At 38.6% G+C, this 27741-nt stretch overlaps 1 protein-coding gene across 2 annotated transcripts in view; it reads right to left on the reverse strand.

The window, feature by feature from the left end:
- Positions 1-27741, reverse strand: part of Gabrg3 (gamma-aminobutyric acid type A receptor subunit gamma 3) — a 623439-nt gene that overhangs the window by 31091 nt on the left and 564607 nt on the right. Inside the window, exon 6 of one of the 2 annotated variants that reach the window (NM_024370.3) lies at positions 24387-24524. The exons of the other annotated variant lie outside the window; for it this stretch is intronic. Within the exon in view, the coding sequence (NP_077346.3) occupies positions 24387-24524 (138 nt within the window). The remainder of the gene's footprint in view (positions 1-24386; positions 24525-27741) is intronic. 2 annotated transcript variants of the gene reach the window in all.

Here is a 27741-nt window from a genome sequence, read left to right on the forward strand (position 1 = left end):
GTGAATTCCTCTTGTCAATTGTGGATCTCAATTACTGAGCCACTGGAGTCCTGTGCAGAGCATCCTTTTCTGCACCTGTATTTTGTAGTATTGGGTGCACAGAGGTCCTTGTATTCACAGAGAAACACTAAGAGAGCCAGGAGTGTTAATCACTTGGGGGCATCTCCTTAATGGAGGAGATAAAATCAAGTACCTGCATTTGATCCAGAAAACTGAGAGTGGAGGTTGTTAATATCCTGGTGACCTTTTTGCTATTTGTGAAAGCAGACCTCATCCAAATTCCCCAGAATGATTATCCCAGACTCTCCCCTCCTTAGACCATCATCCATCCTTAGGGTAGATGTACTTTATGGCCTGCTGATCTCTGTGCTTTCAGTCAGAGACCACATTTGATTCTATGACTGTTAGCTACAGGACCCACCCTCCTAGTCACATGTATTTTGCAAGTGAGTATTTATATGTAATCATACCTTAAGGTATAGTGTGCATCTGAAACTAGACTGTTGTCTTGAAACCTTTTCTAAAACTAATGTGCTTGAAATATGCTGACAATGAGCTACCTGGCATACGTCTAATCCAGGTTGACAAAGTCAATTTGCACTGGGTTTTACTCATATCTGTTCACAGGGTTCAGTTCCCTATATGACATAGCAGGGACCCCCTCATTGTAGAGTATGGTTTATAATTTTTTTCTGGCAGCTTTAGCCTTTCAGGTTTCACATTGAGATCTTTGAGACATCTGAACCTGATTTTTATGCAGGGTTATAGATAAGCTTATTTTAAAATATCTATATTTTTTTACAATACTACATATGTGGATATATCTGTATTTAGATATCACATAGGGTTATAATGGTCCCTGCAAGATCCATAGCCTGCTTAATCCCTTGTGCCAAGCATGAAAATCTCCCTTAAAATTCAGGTCAGAAGGTACAAAATCCCAAAACAAGATGGGATATTTTCACTACCATTGGTTGCCAACCAGAATTTGAGGGTAAAACTCAAATGCTGAAAGCAACACATTATTTGAACTTATAGCTTGAAGGAATAAAGCTGGAACTGACCTTGAAACCTTGTCTCTAAGCCTGACTCGCATCAGTATTAGAAGGTGTTCTATAAGCTGCCAGAGGAAAAGGCTAGACAATAGTTCTACATAGCTTTAAAGCCTCTGAAGAACAGCAATGACCAAGATATCCACAGTGGAGTGATCATGGCACCTCCATCTTGAGGTAACCAACTGCTCTCTAATTGCACATAAGGCTTGGTAAATAGGAGTAAATTCATTCTTGGTACTGTAAACCTAGCCAGCTTCTATGGCTGATGGGATCTGAGAGGTGAACCTATTGTTGCTAGTTTCAAAAATCAGTATAATTTCTAATTACATTCTAAAGAGTATTCTTCTACCCACAGATAAGTGTAGCTCTTACCCCTCATCAAAGCTTCCTTTTGAAACATCTGGGAACTACTACAGATCTATAGTTGGCCAAAATACAGCGAAGTGACCATTGGGTTTCCAGCCTCAATTGGTTCATCTACAATGTGACCACTATATCTAAGCCAGTGGGAAGGGGTGTGTGTGTGAAAAGAATGAAAGTACTAGAAGATCAAGAACCTGTTGAAAGATAGTGTCTTCTGGACAAAACATGAAGACTGCACCCTCAGAATTTTGACAAGATGTCTGCCTAAACAAAATCTACATAGAGGCAATTCCATCCATCTTGTTAATGCTAATCCAGTGTTAATGGGAGAAATTTCAAATGCTCTAGCCCGAGATAAAAAGCTATAGCCATTCAGTAGCTGCTGAGAGATGAACAAAACTTTTTCTCCAGGGACAAACACTCTGATAGGTTATTTAATCCAAATAGTCAGCCTTAAACATATGTATATGCAATCAACATGAAATGAATTATGTCTTTGGAGAGGGTAAGAAACAAAGTTTTTTTTGGTTCTTTTTTTTTTTTTTTTCGGAGCTGGGGACCGAACCCAGGGCCTTGCGCTTCCTAGGCAAGCGCTCTACCACTGAGCTAAATCCCCAACCCCAGAAACAAAGTTAATTACAGAAGAAGAGGTCATGAATTTGAGAAGGAGTGAGGGGGCATAGAAGAAGATGGAAGGTCAGGTTGGAGATGTTGAAAGACTATACACATGTATGAAATAATAAACAGTTGTATGGTTCATGCTGAATAACCATGCAACCTTCCTGTAAAGGCCATTGGGCACAGAATCCATGTGATGCTGGACCTTTCTAGGATTCTTTAAAACAATGAAAAGCAAATTTTAGAAGTTATTTCATGAGTCAATGTGAACAATGTGAACAAGTACCATATTCTCCAAATAATCCTTGGGCAGATATGTGCACCCAACCAATGAACAGATGCTGCTGACCCCTCTGGTTGAATTAGGGAAAAGTTGGAGGAAGCTAAAAAGGGGGGGGCAACCCTGTAGGAGTTGATTGAGCAGTCTTGATTAACCTGGACCTATGAGATGTCCTAGACACTAGATCACCAGACAGGCAGAATACACTAGCTGAGATGAGGCGTCCAACACATTTTCAGCAGAGGACTCCTGGGTCTGGATTCAGTCAGAGAAGGTGCACCTAACCCTCTAGAGACTGGAAGCCCTAGGAAGCTTAGAGGCCTGATGGAGTGGGTGGGGTGGGGACATCCTTGTGGAGATGTTGGGGGGCAGTGTGGGGAGGCAGGGAGGAGGAACCCTTGCGGGGTGGATCTAATACAAGAGAAAGTGAGTGGGAAAGAGCCTTGAACTCATTGGCACAGGGGGAAATTTCCTCAACAGAACTCCAAATGACTCAGGCTCTAAGATCAAAAATTGATAAATGGGACCTGAAGAAACTGGAAAGCTTGTGTAATGCAAAGAACATAGTCAATAAGACAAAGCATTAGCCTACAGATTGGAATAACCCTATATCCAGTTGAAGGTTAATATCCAAAAATATAAAGAAATCAAGAAGCTAACCGCCAAGAAGCCAAACAACCCAATCAAAAATGGGGAATAGAACTAAACAGAATTCACAGCAGAGGAATCTCAAAGACTGAGAAGAACTTAAAGTAATGTTCAAAGACCCTAGTCATCAGGGAAATGTAAATCAAAAGGACCTTGAAATTCTACCTTACACCAATTACAATGGGTAATATCAAAACCTCTGGTGACAGCACATGTTGGTGAGGATGTGAAGAAAGAGGAACACTCCTTCAAATCTGATGGGATTGCAAACTGGTACAACCACTCTAGAAATCAATCTGGAGGTTCCTCAGAAAGTTGGAAGTAGATCTACCTGAAAACCCAGCTATAGCACTCTTGGGCATACAACCAAATGATGCTCCACCATTCCACAAGGGCATGTGCTCCACTATGTTCACAGCAGCCTTATTTGTGATTGCCAGAAGCTGGAAAAAACCCAGATGTCCCACAACAGAAGAATGGATACAGAAAATGTGGTTCATTTATGCAATGGATTACTACTCAGCTATTAAGAACAAGGACATCATGAGTTTTGCAGGCAAATGGATGGAACTAGAAAATATCATCCTGAATGTGGTAACTCAGACCCAAGAGGGTATTCATGCTATGTACTCACTAATAAGTAGATATTAAAAAAGTACAGAATACCCAGGATACTATCCACAGAATTCAAAAGGCCAAAGGGAAGGGCCCAAGTGAGGATGCCTCAATCCCACTTGGGAGGGAGAAGAAAGCAATAACTGGAGGGAGGAAGGAGGAGGGAGGAGGGAGGAGGGAGGAAGGAGGGAGGAGGGAGGAGGGAGGAGGGAGGAACCTGTGTGGGAAATGTGACAGGGAAGGTAAGAGGGGAACATGATTAGGTTTTGGGATGGGGGAACAGGACTGAAGCCCTTAGGTCCAGCAGAAGGAATGAAAACAGGCAACCTTTGGAGGTAGGAGTTGGGGGTGCTCAAGAATGTACCAGAGACCTGGGTGAGTCTCTCAGGACTCAAATGGAGGGATCCTAGATGAAATGTCCTATAATGGGAAGAGGATACTTGCAGAGCCCACATCTAGTAGAAAAACAGGACATCAAGAAGAGGGATGAGACTGCCATCTCACAGTCAAAAATTCTGAGTCAGAATTGTTCCTGTCTAAAAGAACTGCAGGGACGAAAATGGAGAAATGCCTGAGGTAAAGGAGGTCTAGTGACGAGCCCAAATTGGGAATCAGCTCAAGGGGAGGCCCCAAGGCCACTATTACTGATGCTATAGTGTGCTCACAAAAAGGGGCCTATCATGACTCTCCTCTGAAAGACCCAACAAGCAGCTGAAATAGTGAGATTTAGATATTTAAACCCAACCAATGGACAGAAGCTGGTGACCCCTCCTGTGTTTGAATTAGGGAAATGCTGGAAGAAGCCGAGGAGGAGGGCAACCCTATAAGACCAGCAGTCTCAACTAACTGGACCCCCAAGATCTCTCAGACACTGACCTACCAACCAGGCAGCATACACCAGCTGATATGAGGCCCCCAACACATACATAGAAGAAGACTGCTGGCTCTGGACTCAGTCAGAGAAGATATACCTAATTCTCAGGAGACTGGAGGCCCCAGGGAGTGGGGAGGTCTGGTGAAAGTCAGGGGGTGGGGATACCCTCGTGGAGATGTGGGGAGGAGGAATGTGATGTGAAATACTCAGAGGGTGGAATGGGAAGGGGATCAAGTCTAGACTGCACAATATGATTAAATTAAAAAAAAAGGAAATTAGCACGATGAGCTCCCATGATATTAACAACATAAAAGTATCAAGGATGAAAAAAAGTTTATTTATGTACAATAGAAAAGAACTGTGGAGCTGGAGACATATCTGTCTTTAAAGCTATAATCCTGTTTACACTTCAGAATGTGTGAAGGTGTGAGTGTAACTGATAGGTGCAGGGCAGGAATCCTGAAAGTTATAAATTCATGATGGAAGGATCAAAGGTAATTGACATACTGGAAGATAACTGGGAGTGCTTGTGGATTAGGGGATTCATCACCATAAAGGGCTCAAAAAAACGTCCAGTTGACACAGCTTTACTATAATACTTAGCAATCAAAATCCCTGAGAGCATCTTTGTACATCTACACAACATTACAAAAAAGCTTACATTTGAAGATAAAGGCAATGGAATAAACAAATTTTAAGACAAAGTTTAAAGTAGAAAAAATGCAATAAATATTTTTGAGACTACAGGAATTTACTGGGTGGTTATATGTGACAAGATGAATAGATTTGTGGGCTAGGAGAGAGGTGCTTACACATGGAACTGACAGATTTGTCCTTAATTTTTAGTTGAACAACAACTTGTCCATATACATGGAGTACAGGGCATTCTTTTATTATATATGCATAATATGTGATGATCAAATTTAATAACTCGCACACTGTTGCTGGGTTTTTACTAATAAATTCAAATAGATGGAAGATACTCAACAACGGGAGCTGAAGGAACTCATCTCTGATCATCCAAAGAACTCAAATTGAGCAGCAAAGAAGCAAACAATGCACTTATAATATGTGTGAAGATTAGGCATCATTAATTAAGGGGCTCATACCTACAATAGCAGAGAAACTAAGGGAGGGAATCAAATGTAGGTGAAGCCGTGGAGGAACATCGTCTTTCACACTAGACAGCTTTTTAAGACCATAACAGCCGAATGCATAGATAACAGATGACTCAGTAACTGCCTTCCAGGGCAGGAAAACTAAAATACGTTCACACAGAATGTATATACCTATGTTCATAAGAGCTTTAACCCTAGCAGAAAAATCAAGATCCATCCTAGACTCCCTTCACTGGGTGAAAAAGAGACTCATACACTCATTCTAAGGACTACTACTCAGTAACAAAAAGGAATGATTATTTTATTATGGGTGGTTTCAATAAATGTACAGAAAATTATGCTAATTGATAAGAAGAAATGCCATACCTTGAAGTTCTGTTTCCTCTTATTGTGTATATACAGCATTCTTTGAGTGACAGTTAGAAATGGAAGCATAATGATGGCTGCTGAGCAAACAGAAGGTTAGGATGTGTGAGAGAAAGATGTACAAGCAGAGCTCTGGTGACAGAAATGCTTTGTATGTTGTCTGGGTATCTGCCATCAAACGGATACTCTTCCTTCCTCTCCCCATCACTCTCCAGAAAAATCATCATTGAGCAACTGGGTAAAAGGTTTATTAGACATCTGCATTATATTTGTTTGTTGATTGTCTTTTTGTTTGAGGATTTAATGTATGTATGCAATGTCTTTTGATCCAACCTACTCTTTTCCTTTCCTTTCCTATTTCTCCCTGCCTTTTTCACATTTTTTCCTCCTAGATTCATATGCTCTTTAATAAAAGAGTGCCCCGACCTGTGGGGCGTTCAGCAGAGACCTGAGGAGGGGGCAAAAGAATGGGGGACAGGAGACATGAAGGAGAGCAAGTCATTTGTCTGATCAAACTCTCAAACTTTATTTTAGGGCACTGGCTTATAAAGACAAGCAAGCAGGAAACCACACAGGGCCCAAGACCAATTCATCACTGTCACCACCCTCTCATTGTTCTTTCAGTTCCTGTGACCATAAACTGCAAGCTGCAGGTGTACTGATAAGAACAGATAACTGTCTAGGTTTCCCAGACACAGAGGATGTATAAGTGGACTTGGCTCTTGGCAAATGAGTACTTATTGCTACCTATATTAGCATCAATGTAGGAATGTCTGCTTGAGCGTAGGTAACTTCTAAGGCAGGTACACCCATATAAGACACAGTAACCCCAAATCCGGAAAGAAAACAGGTTTTCCTCTCCCAGCAGCCATCAATCAGAATAGCTCTTCAGAAAGGAGTGGGATTTTGTGAACTCCTTCTATGTGCACTGGATTTGTGCCTGGCTTGATCTTGTGCAGATTTGTACGTATAGTCCTGGCCACTTTGAATTCACTTCTACAGTGGTCCCGGTGACCCCTGAGACTTAGAAATGGGGACATGATAACTAATTTCCCATTTAGAGCTGAGCACTCCAAACTGCCTTATTTGCGGCTCGACTATTTACCTTCAAATGTCATTTTTATTTATAGACAAGTAATATTGCATTGTGTATGTACCACACTGTCATTATCAATTGATCAGGACAGGTTGTTTCCATTTCCTGGCTATTGCGAACAGAGGGACAGTGAAGGCGTATAAGCACATATTTCTGTGGTAGGGTATAGAGTCCTTTGGTATTCTTAGGAGTGGTTTAACTGGACCATATGGACAGTCTATGTTTTGCTTTTCCAGGAACCTCCACACTGACTTCAGTAGTGACTGGAACAGTTTGACAGTATATAAGTTCCCCCCTCCTCATACTCACTTCAGCATTATTTGGTTATTTACTCTTTCTTAAAACTGCATTTCAATCAATCCTTTTTATATAAAATATTCTTTGAAAAATACCACATGAATCAAATCAGGATGTAAGTTTAAAGTACGGTTAACTGGATGTAATGCTCTTGAATGTAAATACTCAGTGAAAATGAACACAGGATTATCGATGTTTGCAATTCAGAGCTTATGGCAAATTAGGTTAGCTTCTTTGATCTGAATCATTTACTTTTTAGAATACAAAGTTCTAAGCTCTCCTCCTTTGGATTTGCCCTGGTTTTAAGAGCTTGCTACTGATGGTTGGCCATGGCCTTGCTGATACTGCATTCCTTGTTACTTAGCTGCTGTGAAGCCAGACCATTGAAGTAAGTCCTTCACCTGCTTCAGGAGTATTCATGAAAACAGGCATCACCACCCCAGACTTGGCATCTTCTCAACACAGCACCACCACACTCCTATACTTGAAGATGTTACCAATATGCCTCAACTACAAAATGAATTAGATCTCAACCATCTAAAGTGTTCTGAAGTACTTCACATACCCAAAGTATGGGTCTTGTGCAGAGGTACAAATGCCAAGAGAATGTAGATGAAGAGAGCGGGGTTGGAGAATCTCTCCATGCTGCACTGTAAATCAGTGGTAGAGTAAAAGCATAATATGAGGAAGGTCCTAGAGTCAATCCCAGAACCAAAGCAAAGAATAACAATGTTTGGGTCATAACACTGAGATTTTTCGTAGAGGACAGAAACAGAATCTGCTCAAGTTCACTGTCAGGCATGCCTGTCAAGACACTCGATTTAAATAGATTGTAGAAGGATGGATGGGTGTCTTTAGGACTAGAGATCACTGTATCTAAGGCAGGGGCTTAAAATGTCTTTGAAGTGACTGATACTGATTTGAAGAAGCAGCCTCAGGATTAGCCTGATAATCATTGTGCAGCTGTCTGCAGGGAACAAGACTGAATGATCTGTGAGCCCTGCTTTGCAAAAGAACATCACACTTCCCATCATGATGGATGCCTGTAGTTTTCAGGACCAAAAATGCTAACTTATTTCTAAACCTTTAGACAGGTAGAAATGTGCGTGTGTTCTTTTTCTAAGTCTCTTGAGCTAAATTTAAGGTAATTTTTCAAACATTTTCTTCCTCCTTATCACATTTCTGAGTTAGTTTTATGACAGATATGAATACTGATAACTCAAATATTAAACACCCGAAGACCTTACAAATCCAGATGACCAGACTTTGAAGCTGAACTTTGAAGATCCGTCATATGTTTGATAAAAGAGAATGAATCTTAAAACAAAAACAAGTTCAAACTAGGTACAGTTTTGAGTATTTCACACTGGCAGGTAGCAATTAACACAACGGACATTGCTGAGAAACTGTCTTCTGAAAATGGAAAGTCCGGATCTGACTCACACCCGGAATTGAACCACAGACTTCTAGAATAGCAGCCGGTGCTCTTAACCTTTAAGTCATCTGTCCAGCTCAGGATCTGACTCTTCTGTACATGTTTGCACTATGTCCTCACTCTGCCTGCAAAGCCAGTCTCCTCCCTGACTCTGTACCCCACCCCATGACAGTGGTTCTCAACCTTCCTAATGCTGTAATCCTTTAATACAGTTTCTCACGTTGTGGTGACCCCCAACCACAAAATTATTTCTGTTGCTACTTCATGACTGTAATTTTGCTACTGTTATGAATCTCAAAGTAAATATGTTTTGAACTAGAGGTTTGTCAAAGGGGCTGTGACCTACAGCTTGAGAACCACTGCTGTGGGTAAAAGCCGAAATGGCTTAGAGGCAGGAAACTGACCAGAGTTGTTTCTGTGTAGCTCCAGTGAAGCTCTATGTCAAGTGAGTTGCCCAATATTGACCAGATCCCAGTGAAGGGTGAGGTCATTATTCAGTTACCGAGAATCATGCCATGCCCTGACCTCTAGGTAGCACTGCCATGATTTCTAACCTATGTGCAACACCAGTCAGTTCTGGGGCATCTTCCTTGAACGTCAGGACTACATGGTCTGTATTCCCTTATTCACTATTCTGTCTCCAGTATTCAGCGAGAGATTGCTCATGCCAGAGTTTCATTTGCTGGCTAGTGGATGAGAGAGTGAGGATTCTTCTTTTAGACTTTAGTCAAGTCATAGTGTGTGTGTGTGTGTGTGTGTGTGTGTGTGTGTGTGTACTCAGACCTTCCCTACCTTATACTTTTGGGTTTTTTTCAGTACCCACTAACATTCTGATGTAACTTGCAGGCTCCTTTCTGGGTTTTTAGCATTCTAAAATTAATCCTTTATATTAGATTAAATCTTAGAGATTTTAAGACTGTTTTAAAGTGCAATTATGAATATCAACACAGTATTTCATGAGACATACGAGAGTACTGTGATGTGAACGGCAGTATTCACCATTATCACCAGTGGCCAGAGCTCTTGGTAGATCTTTGTTTTCTACAGCATAGCCAAGGCCTGGATTATTGTGCAGTGGGAGAAGTGACTATGTGCACTCATTTGTGTGGGATCTTATTTCATGGAGTAGTACTATGGATATAAGGCAGAGCCAGGAGGATTGTGCTACCTGGGTTTCAGTGAGGCAGCTCAATGCTGTGGCTTATTTTTCTCATCTGAAGTGAGCAGAGTGGCATTGCTATGAATCAGTGTGTGGAGGGCCACCCGTAGAGGACCTAGTCAAAGGACACTGTCAGCACCTATTATCTTCTGTGTCTCTGTTAATACTCTTCAGAATGAGGAAGGAATGGAATGTGTGGTTTGCACATTGTATATTCTCAAAACCATTCAGCTTCTTACTTAGAAATGAAAGGTCTCATTAAAATATTACCACTTGTCAAAAGGAAGTAAGCTTTTGAAAACAAATGTGAGCCCAATCCTCCAGCTGGAATTGATAATTTAAACTGAACTGGTACCAATAATCTCCTTGTTTATAGTCAGTGGTTTGTTCTAGATTCAGGGCTACTGTTTCAATACTGTGAGCCTGGAATGCTGGTCAAGCTGGCATTAGGAAACAGAGTTCACTATGCATTGCAGCTTGTCTTGCTCTCCTTTGGGAGATTTTTCTCTCTCTTATCTTAACTACTGTTTAGAATGGGACATGTGAATCTGGGTGAAAATGATATCATATTAAGTTAGGCTATATAGTGTTATTTAATAACTACTAAATATCGTGACTAGAGGGATACAGTTTGAAAGACTGTTCTCAGAGATGAAGGGATGAAGAAAGGAGAAAGACAATGGAGGAGGGGGAAATCAAATAAAATGAGGAAAGGACAATTTAAGATATAAGCCTGGAGGAACAAAGAAAGCCAGCTTTCTTTGAGTTTATATGAAAATAGTTAATAATAATAATAATGATAACAACAACAACAAAACGTGTAAAGATTAGCACAATGAGATCACAGAGACAAGGATATTGATGCAAACTTACTACAGAATTGTAACATCCACTCAGAACAACAGTGAGCCCAGCAGACAGCAGCAAAATGTCAACACCACTCTTAGAGGACCACAGCAATGGAATAAATACAGACAAAAGGAACCGAAGCACCAACTAAGACAAAGACATGACAGCCTCTTACACATTTACTGGGTTCAAGAGGCAGGATTTGAAACAGATAATGAGGATCAATTTAATGTACAAGAAATTTTACCTTAAACAGAGAAGACCTAATTATTTTATGGCTAAAACAGTGCATACTTTCCTGAACTCTAAAACATTTCCTTATTTTTTCTTTTTAAAAGGAAAATAGAAGATATGAAGCTATATTGGTAGGGAGGTTAGGGTGAATCTTGGAGGAGCTGAAGGGTAAATATCAAAGGTCACATATGAAAGTGTATTCTACAAAATTCTCAAATAAATAATAAAAACATTATTAAAAGTGTAAGACAGTCACCCAGTCTGTAAATTACCTCCAGAGGTTTACTGCCTCATTTCTTAGGGAAAAAAGTCTATTAAATGGTTATAAAAACATGAGAATTCCAACTTCCTTCACAAAAGCAAAAAGTACATATCATCATGAAACTAGCAAAAAGTTTTATAGTGGAAATAAAATATATAAAGTACAATAAAATGTAAGCTTGCCTCATTTATGAATAAATTTACACACCGAGTTTAACTGAAAATTGTTTTTAGGTTGTTAACCATAGAGTATCTAAAACAATGGTGGAGGCAATATTACAATAGAACAATACCCATGAGCCGATCCTAAGGTGCTTAGGGAAGTACACAGGACATTAACTGGCCAATCACATAGTCTCCATTTGAGGTAAATATCCTTGTATTATGTTTTTGCATGTGCTATCTTCTTCATGTTACAGTTTCCTACCTTTTGAATACCACTTAAACACTTGCTAAGTTCTGAGGGAAAGAACTGTAGTTCAGTTGTGATGAATACAGATTGATGAAGACGTTCTCAATCCAGGAGAAAATAATGGGATACAAGACCTAAGGTGATGTGTGAAACAGTAAAAGGAGAGAGTAAACTATTAGAACAATGAAAATCTTAGGAAGAGCACAGAACCATTGAATTATTCTCAATAAAAAACAGCAAAAGGCAACTTTAGAAAATAGACTTTACAAAGTTAATCTGGCATTCCCAGAATTTTAGACTGACCAAAGGAACAGTGTAAGCAATAATTTTACACAAGGCACTCTATGAGTAAGGGAGTCTGAAAGTGCTTGTCTCTTAGAGCTGGCTTGTATGACTGGAGAGACTGATGCTCCTGGGGGCTGGACTAGGCAAGTGGCTGCGCTTGTCATTTCCATCCTGAACATAAATGCTCTACAATGCATCACCACTAGACAAGGACATTCAGTGACCACCACTGAACAATACAGAAAAACAGAAAGGCAGACAAAGCATAAACAATGTCTATACCACCACAAGATTACTCTTTTCTGTCTCATACGAGACACTGCTCTTTTTGGTCACTAATGGGGGATTTAACCTCAGTCTAGGGTCCTGAGATAAGAATGACTATGGCAAGCCCCTTCAGCTCTTTCAGTCCTTCCTCTAATTCCCCATAAGAACAACAATGCCAACCAACCAAAGCTTCCAGGGTCTAATTCACTACCCAAAGACTATACATGGAGTGACCCAGGGCTCCAACTGTATATGTAGCAGAGAATAGCCTTGTTGGAGCACCAGGGGAAGGCAAAGCCCTTGGTCCTGCCAAGGTTGGACCCCCAGTGCAAGGGAATGTTGGAGGGGGCGGTAAGGTGGGTGGATGGGGGGGATACCCGTATGGGGGACGGGGAGAGGATAGGAGGCTTATGGACAGGAAACCGGGAAAGGGAATAACATTTGAAATATAAATAAAGAAATATATCTAATTAAAAAAAAGAATGACTGTGGCAGTACATGATGTAGATACTAACTCTTCTTTCACATGTAAACATGTTAGGTATTATTTGTACCTTCTAAAACCATTTTCATACCATGTTAATTTAAATAAGAACTGGAAATAATTGAACTTGAGTGAAGAAAGATAATTAATAGAATCAAATGATAACAAGAAAATTAAAAGTTCACTGGATGAAGGAGAGGTCACTTGAAAGAACTGGAGTAAATATGAAGACTTTTTCTTCTCCACAATTATGTTAGATGGTTTAGGCAAATCCAATGACAGTGTTGTGTATTTGAATACAGGACAATTAAAGATGCATTCAAGTACTTGGAGCCCAACCATTCTCTATCATTAATTTTAGATGTTGAACATTTCGGTCTTTTGGGTTCTGAATATAGCCTGATTCGTCCATGTGAAATGGGAATATTTATCCTGTGTCATGTATGTTAGAAGTATGAAACCTTTTTTTATAAAGGTGCTCATAATTAAGAGACTTTCTTAAATCTTGGATGAGACTTGCACTTCAGACTTCTTAAACCATTGTAATTGTTATATGCTATGTGGATTTTTGAAGTAAGATTATATTTTTGCATTATAAGATGAATATAAGACTCTGAGGACAAGGAGTGAAGAATTATAATTGAAAGTGATATGTATGGATATCAAGTTGATGAGATGTGGACATGTGATAGTTAACAGCAATTGTCCACTTGATGATATCTGTAATCCCCTACGGGACAGGGCTTTGGGCATACCTATGGAAGATTATAATGATTATGACAATTGAGAAGGGAAGACCTGACAAATGTGACCAATACAGAATACTGGGTTAGGTTCCTGTACAAGATGGGGGTACAAACTGTTGTGAAACCCAAATTGTGAGAATTAAACTTGGGTCCTATGGAAGAGTAACAAGTGTTCTTAAGCACTGAGCAGCCTGTCCAACGCTTTAAGTTACTTTGTCAGGATCCTGAGTTAGGACTCTGTACTGCATAAAAAATTAAGTAAGCTGCATACAAGAATCCCCTATCTTCTTAATTATAGTTATGGTAAGTCCAGTTGCTTCAAGCCCTGGCTACCTTGACTTTCCTGCTATAATAGAGCATACCCAGGAAATCTGGGCCAAAACAAGTCTTTCTCCATTAAATTACTCAAATAAGTCAGTTCATCACAGAGCTGAGGCAAGTAACTAAGATATACAACATATCACCACACAAACATGCAAACGATAGCATAACAAAACCTGGGTATGAGAATCAGAATCAGAATCTAGAGTCACTGTACTGACCCCAAATGTCCAACATGTACTTATTTGGCTTTCTATTTTTGAACATCTTTAAAGAATAGAAACCATATGAAATGATAATGCTATATTTTATAGTTTGTACTTTAAATAGATATAATACAAATGATCACAATGGCCCTAAAACAGTTAAAGGAAATAGAGAAATACAAGATCCAGTTTCCCACCATGGTGGATGCAGTTTGTTATAAAACTAATACTGACAAATTGATGTTTATCTGGGAATCTCCTCCAGCTACCACTGACAACATAACTTAGTGCATTGGAGAGGCTGCTCAGTGCTTAAGAAGACTTGATGCTCTCCCACAGGACCCAGGTTTAGTCCCATAATTGGTGGTTCACAACAGCTTGTAGCCTCAGCTCCAGGGGCAGTTATACCCTCTTCTGGTCTCTGTGGGCACCTGTACACTCAAAACATTCACACAGACACATATTCATCTTAATAAGAATAAGTCTTAAAACATCTCTGAAAGACTGTGAGAAAATGATGAAATACAGTGAAAGGTTAAAATAGAATGTGATAAAGTAAGAAGAAGAAACACGAAGGACACATGATTTGTGGGCACTAGAGAGGAAAGTGGCGGATGTGGACAACACAATACTGGTTACTCTAAATGGAAATGAGTCAGGCAATCTGATTAAAAAGTACATTTCTGATTTCCAGATTACAACGTAATAAACATACATATTAAAAACTCTAAATACGTTATATCGAATAATGGATCAAGATGAATCATGGTCAAAAGTGAAATCTCCAAACTAGCCATTTCAATGTATATGCCAGACCCCAGAACAACAGAATATCTGAAAGAAATCTAATGGACCAAGCAGACAAACAAGCCACTATTAGAGTTGGAGCAGTTGACATTTCTCTGTCAACAATTGGTAGCATAAAAGAAAGCAGAGAAAGAACCTGGGAGAGCTATCCAATTTCAGGCCTTCTCAGTCCTTGGAAAACTGTTCAACCACAAAACTTTCTCTGTCCAGAAAGACTGGGAAAATAAGAGAAAGAGGAGACTTGTCATCACAGCAGTTTCTGATCACAACATCGGAATCTAAGCAGAAATCAGTGCAGAGAGGTTATTGAGAGCTTTCCAAGTACTTTGTCAATGTCCATGTGAATGACTCAAATGACATGACAAAGACAGGACAGTAAATGAAAATAAGAGATATTAAATCTGAGGAGAACCTGAGAGAATGCTGCTTGAAATTAATAAACTGAGCTGCTACTTGAAACCACTCCCCAAGAAGCTAAATGTAGCAGAATGTGAGAAATAAAGAACAGAAACCAGTGACGTTAACAAAGAGAAGACTTGGTCCAGGGTCAAAGAAGCAGAGCAAGGACCTCTTGCAACGTGGCAAGATGGATGAGAGAGAAAATCCAATTGTCTGCATCTGGTGGGTATATGCCCAAGAGTGATATAGCTGGTTCTTGAGGAAGATCGATACCATACTTTCTAAGAAACTGCCATATTGATTTCCACAGTGGCTGTACAAGTTTGCACTGCCACATGCAATGAAGTATATACTCAAAGAATGCTCCATCCTACCACAAGGACACTTGCTAAACTATGCTCATAACTGCTTTACTCCTAAGAAGCCCAAAACTGGAAACAACCTGGATGTCCCTCCATTGAAGAATGGATAAAGAAAATGTGGTACATTTATACAGTGCAGTATTACTTAGCTCTTTTTATTTTTTCTTTTCTTTTTTTCTTTATTAACTTGAGTATTTCTTATTTACATTCTGATTGTTATTCCCTTTCCCGGTTTCTGGGCCTACATCCCCCTAACCCCTCCACTTCCCCTTCTATATGGGTGTTCCCTTCCCTATCCTCTCCCCATTACCACCCTCCCCCCAACAATCATGTTCACTGGGGGTTCAGTCTTAGCAGGACCCAGGGCTTCCCCTTCCACTGGTTACTTAGCTCTTTTTAAAAAATGAGACATCATGAAATTTTCAGGCAAATGGATGCAACTAGAAAAAAGAATCATACTGAGTGAGGTAACCCTGACCTAGAAACAAACATATGGTTGGTGCCAACTTATAAATGGATATCAGCTGTTAAATAAGTGATAATCAAGCTACAATACACAGACCTAAAGAGGCTAGGGGAAGAGGGGAGTTCTGGGGTAAGGGGTGCATAGACATCCCTGGAAGTAGGTCTGAAGAGAAAATGAAGGGAGAGTGGATCTGGGGGATAGGGGAGCTGGGAGGAGTGGAGGGAGAGGACACTGTGATCAAGGTATATTACATGAGTGAAGAATCTATTTTCAATTAAGAGTTAATTTAATTAAAATTATCTGTGTTATGAAAGGTGGATTTTAGGACTCAGGGGTATAATTAATTTGATGAACATCTTTTCAAACAAGATGTGACCATTTCAATTAAATTAGCTATAAACCAATGATCATTCTGAAATATTTCATTTGAATAGTCCTATAAGCATTAAATTAAGTTTATAATTTAGAGAAATTTCCATGAAGACAAATTTAGTGTAAATTTATTTCACAGATGAACCTGCTCAATGATCAAAGAATAATTAACATTCCATTTCGATTGGTTGCACATATATGATGACTCTAGTGGCCTTCTTCTACTGCAAAAAGAAGTTTCCTTGATGAGGGCTGAAAACTACGCTTATCTGTTGGTGTAAGAACAGATGTTTATGTACTGTTGTTAGGGATTATGCTGGTTTGTTAAATTAGTGGTTGTAGGTTCTCTTCCATGACTTCACTAGTGCTGAGTAGTTAACTCGGTTTCCAATACAAAAATGCAGAGTCATGGAGCTCCAACCCAATAGTTATATCTACAAACATGCCCACATCTACGACTCAGGGAACGATGCAGAAGACGAGGAGGAAAGATTGTAAGAAGCAGAGGATCAGGGAGTTTGCTGTGAGAGTGTGTTTCCTAATAATGTCAGAAGCTATACTCGTGAAGTTTCACTTCATGACTGTCCAAGCTCAGTACGGATGACACCAATGTACATGGCAAAGTGGATGGGGAAAAACCCTAGGAGGCATCAGCCCTACAAAAAAACAGCAGAAGAAAGCTGGGGGTGAGAGAGGTGAGCTTCCCTGGAAAAAAGCACACCGATTGTTCAGTGCCAAAGTGTAAGTCAACCCTGAAAGTATGCATTCAAGTAGCATTACGTGTTCTGAGCAGGTTATGTTTAGGATATATATGTTTATGCATATGCATATGTAATTAAAAATCAATGAAAAAGGAGGCTATGAAGAAGAGCAGGGGAAAATATATGGAAGGTTTTAGAGGAAGGAAAGAAAGAGAGAAATGTAATTAAATTATAAGCTCAAAATAAAAGTAAAATTAATACCAATTCTACTTGATCTCTTCTAGAAAACATCAAGGAAAAGTGGTTTTCTTTTCACGCTACAAAGCCAGTTATTCTTACCTCAAAACCAGGGAAAACAGAAGGCTAGAGCTAAATATCTAGTTCGTGAGTATTACTATGTACCTCTTAAAATCCAGCAGATGTTTATGATATTTACAACATAACATATATGTATATATATATGTATACATAATCAGTGATACATACCAACATATACAAATTAGTTACATATGATGAATAGATGGAATTTATTTCAGAGAGTTGAGATTGACTTGGTATTGAAAATCCACCAGGTTAAAAGGTAAAAAAGAAAAATCACGTGATTATAATATTTGACCCAGACAAATAACTTGAGGAAATTAAACATTGTCAATTCGCAGAACTTGAAAAGTCGTTGTACCTGGTAACATCTAAACTATAAGCAAGGCCTCCTCAGCCTTCTTATCACAGCAGCTATAAACAAGTCCTTTCTCTCCTCCCTGAGACACCAGTGCCATCTATTCTTCAGAACTGAGAATAAGTTGTCCTAAGCCTCAGCTCTGCCCTGGCTCCAGCTGGAAGGGATTAACATCAGATCATTCACAGAGCTGTGTATATTGATAGACCCGGATTAAATGCAAGTACATTACTAAAAACATTATCTGAGTCTTCAAAACACATTTTTCAAACTTGAGAAGGTCAGATTAGAAAATTTTTAGAACTTGTTTTAATTCTATTTTCTTTTTCTTTCTTCTCTATCTAGAACATTTGAGGAAGGCATTCTATATATTTTTTTCAAGTAGAATCAATGATATAAAGTTTTATGAGAGTACTTCCACTTCTATTCTGATATACTAAACTGTCTGAGTTATTCAAGCATTGTTTTAGAACACATCTGCCTAACATTACTGTGGTTTTTACTATGAGGACGAATTGATGGACATTAAAGCTTGTTTTAAAAACTCTCATCTTTATACTTTTTTCCACTTTGGAGTTTGTGAAATATAACATCGAATTTTTACATAAATACGACTTATGGTTGAAGGAAACAAAATTGTAGAAACAATATGAAACATTATATTTCATAAGATTTTTACAATGAATGAAGGGTTTGAATATATTTTCTGTGATTGTAAAGATTAGAAACTTCAAATAATAAATATTTGGAATGTGTACTATTGATTTTAGAAGGGGATCATATTCCAAAGATGCCAGCAGATGACCTTTGGAATTTGTGTGGTTTCAGCGAATCCATAGCCAACACAGAACTGGTAAAATTATGAGTCTCCTCCACCTTGTAGTATAGTATAAGCACTTTTCCTTGGTTCACAGTGACTAACTTATTTTTTCTTATTAAACAAAGCTGCATCCTTTTCTTCAGTCTGCTGTACAGTTTCTGGATTGAAGACACAACATCTCATGGGTGAAAGGTATGTCTGGGCACATGGTGTACAGGTGCAAGTTGAATTCATATATATTGTTGTCACTGGCTCCTTTATCAATATGAAGGGAAATAAACATAGGCTGGGAACAGAGCTTGTTCTATGTCAAGCAAACAAACTTTAAAAGCAGCATGCATGGAATCTTCGTAGTGGTCTGTAACCCCTTCTCTAAAATATACTTTAGCTTCAGTAAAACAAAAAGACATTAAGGAAGGACATCTGTAGGTTGATGAGGTGGCTAACAAGGGTGTTTGTCACCAAACTTGGCAAGGTGGGTTGGATCCCTAAAGCCTACAAAGTAGAAGTTGTATTGTGATCTCCACATGCACACTATAAGGTATGTACTCACATATGTGCACTTACAGACTGACACAAACAGGCAAATAAATGTATCAAAATTATAAGAGATCTGTTCAAGGAAGGGACTGGGATTAAACAACGATATATAGCTATTCTGCCTCCCATCGATTTAAGCCTTTCCACAACAAGGTTGATGGATTGGTGGGCAGTCACCAAGATTAACCATTTTCCATTGTTCTAGGGGTCAGTGGTATTAACTTCACACCATCTTCAGCTTTTTCTGAGGATGAAGTCAAAACCAAAGTGTATCATTTTGTTAACATTCTTTATCTCTGCAAATTTATTACAAAAGAAAAAGCCGTTCCAATGTGCCAGATCCCTTTGCTTAAGACACATAGAGGGAGATGTGTGGCACTCCCAGCTAAATCTGCAAGTCTCATTAAAACTGCTAGCTACTTTTCATAAAAGAAGTTTTGTTCTAAGTTCAGCATAATTAGTCCTGATAAAAGGGCTGATCACAACACTGCACAGCTCTGGATAAAGCTCATACCTTAAGAGCTTCATGCGTTGATTTAAAAAGGCTTTGAGTACCAGGGAACAATAGATAAGACCGACACAGTTTGATAGCAAGCCTTTGAAAAAACAAAATCACAAACCTTATATCAGTGAAAAAGAATTAAAGAAGAAAATGACTGGTTTTGGCTTGTCAGAATGGTAAGAAAAGCTGCAGGCCCAGGCCCAGCAGCACTGCCCACGCATTGGAGGTGGGAGCTTGCAGCAGTGGGAAATCTCCCTGTCCTTGTGGTTTCGCATCCAAGTGCTTTTGCTGGCCTAATTATTTTTGCTAGGTTCCCTACAAACTGAGGGTCGGGTCCTGTAAATAAAATGAACTCTTTCTCACACTGATACTTTGGTAAAAATGATTGGCATCACAGGGAGAGCCTCAGCTCAGGCAAAGCTCATAGGGAGTGGGATGCTGGAGGCCGTGCCTGCAGCCTGCCAGGCCTACCTTCCTCTGTGAATAAAGACACTGATACACACTGTGCTGGTCAGAGGGTTCAGTGAGGACCAAATCAGCGACACAAAATGTTATAAGCAAATACTCTTGTCTCTGTATTAAATATAAAAATTAACTTAGGTCTGTGGTAAGAATACTTGATTCAATATGATTTTTAAACATACACATGTTAATTTATGGATTCAGTCATGAATTTCCATCTTTTAGTGGAAAGGTTCAGTATACCAAGCAGAGGTCTTCCACTTTCCTCTGAATTACGGAAGAAGGATGACTTGGTAAATTTCAGGGTTTTTTCCCACTCCATGTTAGAGTCAAAGAGACTGTCACTATTTTTAGAATGATAACCATGAACTAGAGTGGTTTATTTTCCAGACTGCATTTAGGTAAATGGGAAGAGAGTGAGGTTTCACTTCGTTCTATGAGAGATATTTAAACACATAGGTCTATCCTCGTTCAAGTTATAAATCTTACCATATATCCCTGTTAAAATGTGCCTTACTGAATAAAATTAGCTAGCAGCTAAATTAATGGACTATTTACCAAAGGAAGCTAATGCACAAACACCTTGACTCTCCCTCACAGCAAGCGCATTCAGGCAATAATAATAATAGACATTATTTCTATTTACAGATGACAACTATGCACTTGACATATGTTACTTCACTTAAATTCACAATAGCTACAAGAGAAAGCAATTTCCTTTTCCTTTGTTATGGTCATAGGAACTGTCAGAGGCTGCACTCTAAGCAGAAATTCTCATCTCACCCCCAGTGATAATTTACTCTACATACTCAGGAAAAGAAAATCAAACAAAACTCTTTAATGATAGCATATGTTCATCTCTGGTTAATGGCCCAAGAAGAGGTAGCCACAAACAGATTTTACTAAGTTACACATCCAACTTAGGCTTGTGTATTCCATATATGCTGTCACCCTTAAATCCTTTTCTGGTCCCGGCCAGGTTACACATTGAACAATTTAAATAGACACAGGAAATTTCAAGTCTGTCCACCTGGGCAGATGGGAGATTCTTACAGGAAAGATATGGCCAGAATTGTTTCTTAATACACCAGTATTCTCTTGTCAGCTGGCGGAATTAGGCCTTTCTTAAAAGAACTGGAGGCTTTTTAGTAGAGCAGAACTTTATAGTGTCTGTCATCCTATGCTGCCCTCTTCCTCTGAGCTGCCCCTTAGAGGCATGCTCTTTGATAAAGAGATGGGCCTAATGGCTTGTTGTATGTCAGCGTCATCTCCTTCTGTTATAGGAATAGAACCTAATTGGAGGTCAATCTTGGTGACCAAACAGAAGCAGAAAATTTCTTGGCAAGCCTAAACTTCGATTATGGTACAATTTTTTTTTCATATGGTTTCTAACAAGCCTTGGTCAGTGTACTATTTATTGCTTGTCAGATTAGAGTGAGTGTTCCTTCAGCTAACAAACATGGTCAGTGGACTACTCATCCCCCAGTCCTATTGGAGGCAGGGCTCCTTAGCTAAATTCAATGTAAATTAATGTTTCTCAAGCAAGTTTATTAGTAAATTCTTTATTGTAACAATTTTGTGACTTCAATTTCTCCTGCATCAATACCAGGTAAGCTCATTTGTGATGGTCGCAGGAACAGCCCAGGGCCAAATACCACATAAATGACACAGTACAGTTCAAACAATGTACAACCATCTGGCCCTGGGATGCAGCACCTGTCTCTGTGCTTACAGTTTGAAAGATTTATCTCCAGCACTGGTAATATCTAAAACTTCATAGACACAGTGATGTTTTTGGACCTTGCAGAATTACTGTGAGTTGCTGCTAAACTTAAGTCATGAATACACTTCAGAAATATCAGCGTGCACATTAAGCTGTGATGCTTTAGTCACAGTGCAGGAGGCTCTGGCTTCCCTTTGACTGACAAGTGGCCTCTCCCTGGGACCCTGCCAGAGCCTGCCAGTGAAATCTATGCCAAAAGAAAAGATATTAAAGCAATTAATTTCGGGCCCCAGGCTTCTGCTTGATCTCATCTTCTGAGGTGAGAGTGTGTTTGAAAGCCTGGCATCTATAACCAAGCCCCCTCTGAGCTTCAGAAGATGGCTCTCGTCCTAGTTCCCTGCAGGATGTGCCACTACAAGCCTGAACCTGTCCTGCACAGCTTTCTGCAGCTACCACCACAACAGATCATGCACCCAGTCTCCTGAGTATGTCGTTTAGAAAAGTTAACTAACAGTCCTGGACAGTTTTAGAAGTTTTGACACAGCCAAGGAATGAGGTAGCTTGCAAATGTCTTGGAAGGGGTGGTAGCTCATTATGAGGTTCTCAGTGCCAAACTCTTTGCTTCTGTTTTCTTTCAGTCTGAAAACCATTAGTTTCCCTTTATTTCTATTGGCAAGTTTGCTATATGGAAGATCCTCTGACTTATTCATGCTTGGAATTTCCATGTGTACATGTTGTCATGCGTCCTGGTATAAAGCCAGACATCTTTGTTAGTTTTGCCTCTGTCTTTTCCTCTAGGTATTTAAAGACACATTTGCAGCCTGCTGTTTGGCAGTCTACTGGCGTTCTTTGCACTCATCTTTTGGACTGGACAGTATTCTTGAGCATGCAAATTCACATTTTCTGTCCATTTAGGATAATTCTTTCCCTCTTTTAACTCAATGTTATGAAATCCATTTCTGGAATTCTACCTTTAGATTTGCATTTAAAAAAAAAACAAAGACACTTACAGGAAAATATTCATGTTATCTCACCCACTCACTGACTGCTTAACTCTAAATTATGATTGTTTAGATTTGATGTCTCCTACGGATCAGCTTTAGTGTTCATAACTATAATATTTACTTATTTTGTTGCCTGATTTTTTGCATCTTTAAAATTTTTGGAGCTTTCCTTTTTAAATTTCTAAGTGTATTTACTTTTTGTTTGTTCTTTTTTTTGAAAAGTAACATTCTATGAAATTGTTCATACTTTCTCTTTTAGTACAAGGTCTCCCTATGTAGACCAGACTGGCCTAGAGATTCACACTGCTTCTTATTTACTAGGATTTAAAGCATGCCCTACCACACACAAGTCATCTCTGGTCTTGTAAAAGTAGTTTATTTCTATCCTAAGGCTATTGTTGAGTAACTTCAATGTTTTGGTCAACTCTTGGTCTCTTTCTATTCTTATTTGTTTTTTTTTTCTTGGGTTTTGGTCAGTAGATAATATATGCATTTTTGTGTCAGAACTAGGAAGGCACTGCCTTAAGCATCTATCTCCCTTCCTGCTGCCTTCTCAGTGGACTTAAAGAAGTTATGACCCTTCATCCTTCTAACCTTTGTCACTTACACAAGTCTACCTCTCAGCTGTAGCACGGAGACACTGGTAAAAAATCTTTCCCTTTCATCTTTTCTCAGCTAGTTTTTCAGGACCCTTCTGAATGGATGTATGTCTACTATGCGACTTTTCAATCAGATATACTTAAATGTTTAATCAATTAGAAAAGCTGATACATTATTCTAGTCATCAATAAAAACTTATTATTGGATTTTAGGAGCAAATTATAATTCACATTAGCAAATAGCAAGATCTTTAGAAAATCTATTTCTAACTCCACTTTACACCTGCCATAAGGAAGTCAATTAAAGGTAGTTGATTACAACAACTGGATATCAAGTACAAAAATGGATACTGACATAAGAATATATTAATTTATATAGACTACTTGTTATATACTTGGATATATATATACACACATATATATATATGGCATTAATGATCACAATAATACTAGTTCTCAATGTACCAAAAATAAAAATTGTCCTAAATTTTACAGTAATAAAAGAAAAACTGGAATATATTATTAACAAACATTTTTCATCAGCTCCTTTTATTTGTGAACTCTGAGTGGCACCTGAGTTTCAGGGGAGTTGATGAAGCAGAATCTGTACCATTGGTATGAAACAGATTCATAAGTCTCCTGGCACTGACTGCAGGTAGGGTTACATACCAGCCAGTCCCAAGCCACTTGTTTAGGTGCATAGATAGTATACCTCCACAGACGTCACTCAAAAACATAAATCAGTTCTAATTGCTCCTATCCCACCCAAATTGAAACTTTGAACATACGTCAACCTTTGGATTAGTTGTTTTCTCTAAAATATGGTCCTGGGTGCTCCTTGATAAGCATTATAAACATACAAATGGAAGTCCATCAGGGCTTGCCTGGAGCTTGGGACACAGCGAGCAGATCAAGGTCAGTCTTCCCTGTTGGTCTGAAAGCTGACTTCATTACGCACTCCTACCTGCAGATGTAGTCACGATTTCTGTAGTGTTTCTGAGGCCCATGAAGTCAAACTGATAGAGCCGCCATGATTTCTGATCAGCTGCCTCAACTGAATTTTTCCTCCAACGATAAATCATTTCTTCTTTGGGGTAGCCATCTAAAAGCAGAGCAGATATTAGCACCTGCAAATTTAGATTCGTAAAATATTATGTCAAAATATGTTTCTGATTGCCTTGTTGTACTTAACAATTTTAAGTCCTGTGTTTTAGAGACACAGAAACTCCAAAAATCAATGGACAAATGACCCTTGACACTTGCCCTTATGATGAACCAAGAATTACTTAGCTAGGAGTTTGGCTATGTTTCTATGGGTACAGTAAGCAGAACTATGCTTTGTTTTGTTTTATGTTTTACCTGAACTATGATGGTGATTGACCTTCTAAGAGAGGAGGTGTTTTCCAGCGTCAGCATAAGCACCAGCTTTGTCCTCCTGGCCTAATTCCAATACCTAATATTCATTATTTGCACCATGAAGATGGCCTTCATAATATATATACATATATATATATACATATATATAATTTCATGTATGCCTATACATATATAGATTTTAATGAACTATTCTTACAAGGGCTGATGATACTCTCTTCAAGAGTCAAAGACCACCTAACAAAACTCCAATACCAGTCATGAGAAGCCTTCATTTGAATTGTTAGTCAATACTCTGTCTGGTTCCAAAATATAGCCTGTTGTGTTGCCCTTGGTTACCTCCCAAGAGGTAGAAGATAATACTCTATCGCTGAAGAGAATATACAATTCAGAAGCAGGGCCTAGAAACCCTATACCTAGAACTGACCTGAATGTCTCCTCCTTGAGTTATAGCTTTCATGATATCAGAAGGCATCATGGAAGCTTCTAAAGAAGGAAGGCATCCAAGGGTTTTAGCCAACTGTGATTCCTATTAACCAATTCAATTACCAGCATGGCATGATAACCCTAAAAGTGCAGTAGTGGTACACATCACTTGGGGGTAACAAATTGTTCTCTAATTGATCTTTAGATCCACTCACCAAGATAAGAACTATGCTTGGTACTGGGAACCCAATTAACACTCATGCTAGTGTAGTAATGATTATGAAACATCTCAACCATTAATTTGCTTAACCAGCATAATCCCTAACAACAGTATATAAACATTTATTATTATAACCACAGATAAGTATAATATATATATATATATATATATATATATATATATACTATATATATACACACGTAAATTTGAAACTTAACAACTTTTAAGTGCCTTTGAGTACATTCATACAAATTTACCTTTCCATCTCTATTGTTCTATCTACCTATTTATCTATATCTATCTATCTATCTATCTATCTATCTATCTATCTATCTATCTATCTATCTATCTATCTATCATCTATCTATCTATCATCTATCTATCTATCTATCTATCTATCATCTATCTATCTATCTATCTATCTATCTATCTATCTATCTATCTATCTATCTATCATCTATCTATCTATCTATCATCTATCTATCTATCATCTATCTATCTATCTATCTATCTATCATCTATCTATCTATCTATCATCTATCTATCTATCTATCTATCTATCTATCATCTATCTATCTATCTATCTATCTATCTATCATCTATCTATCTATCTATCTATCTATCTATCTATCTATCTTTCACACCATAGACATGTACCTTCAGAACTATTTTGTTTTGAAATTACTTTATGCTATTTAGAGAAGTTGTTATTTTGTAAACAATTGGAAGGAGGACTTCTATGCCACTGTTTTCTACACATTCATTTCTTATCCCACTAACAGCAACCACATTTGTAGTTGTGTTTGCTATAATCGACCACTTGCACCAATAGACACAGCATTATCAGCCAGAATCCGCAGTTGGCATTACATACTTCATATTATAGATAGTTATATAGTCCATGAATAGGGCAAACACATATGGCCTGTGTTTGTCATTGGTGTTGTATACATAGTCCCATGGCCTGGAATATCATGTGTTCTTTCTATTCATCCCACAGTTCATCTGGAAACCATTGATTCCTTCTTCATGCCTCTTCAACAATTTGAACTTAGCGCTCATCCCTGGGAGATGACCATTTTGTTCTATCTGCTCAAATGTCATTCACTCTCACTGATGACATTTTAAATTGCAGTCATTGTACTTTTCAAGGCCAAGATTTCTATGGGGGGGTCTTTTTAAATAGGCTCTATCTTTTAACTAGTTTTATGAGATCTGATTAGAATATTTTCATTTAATTATTTAGATATGATTTTCTATAGAGTTTTCAAAGTGCTTAATAGATTAGACTTAAATATTTTACTAGTACATCTAATGTCTGGGAATCTTTAGTGATATGTGAGTGTGTTTGTGTCCACATGTGAGTGTGTATGTGGTCATATGTGCATGAGCACTGAGAGACCAAAGGACATCTCAGGTTTTTTTCCCTCAGAAATCAGAAACCATTTGTCTTGTTTTAGGAGTTGGAATCTCTCACTGAACTTGCAACTCTCTAATTCAGCTAGTCTGGCTGGCCAGAAAGCCTCAGAAATTCACTGTTCTCCCTTGTCCCAGTGAAACATTTATTTCAGGCATAATTTTGTGCTTACACAGTAAGCACCTTACTAGCTAAGTCCTTTACTAGCTCCTTCAACAATAATTTCTATTTCAATGTTTATTTTTTCTTTTGTAGGTAGGTACGTTTTTCTATTTCTTTCCAGGTTTGTAACATTTTTAGAAACTAGGCATTTAAAATATAGTATTTTTATCAATTGTTTTAAATTTTCATACCTACATCCAATACATTTTGATCATATTCACTTTCACTTTTTCTGCTATCTAGACCTACCTCTACCACATGCCAACTTTATGTCCTCTTTTATTATTATTTTTTATAACCCACTAAGTACAGTTTTTATTTTCAAAGGATATATGGGTGTGGGATGTGGGCTTCCACACTCTCTTCTGAGGTGGTGCAGAGCACCTAGGCAGAGCTTCCATGTGCTTGGCTTAGGGCCTGCACTCACCACTGCCCCCCCTGGTCTTCCTTGGTTTCCAGCTTCAAGTTCTTCAACTTAAGTGTGCTCATATCTACATTCATATCACAGAGCACACAGTGGCCAAACTCAGTTCCTTAGGCATTGATTACCTTCCAAAAGCTTTGCTGCCTTGATCTTTGTAGAAATTCAGATGACCACAGTTTTCCAACAAGCATCTGCAAGAGTTTCTGTTGCTTTACAAATCAGTCTGTTAGCTATACCTTTCTTAAGATTTTACTCTCTCTGGTAGGACATTTTATAAGATATCACTTCCTCTGAAG

Source organism: Rattus norvegicus, chromosome 1 (genome assembly GCF_036323735.1).
Source record: "Rattus norvegicus strain BN/NHsdMcwi chromosome 1, GRCr8, whole genome shotgun sequence".
In the NCBI taxonomy this organism is placed as follows: domain Eukaryota; kingdom Metazoa; phylum Chordata; class Mammalia; order Rodentia; family Muridae; genus Rattus; species Rattus norvegicus.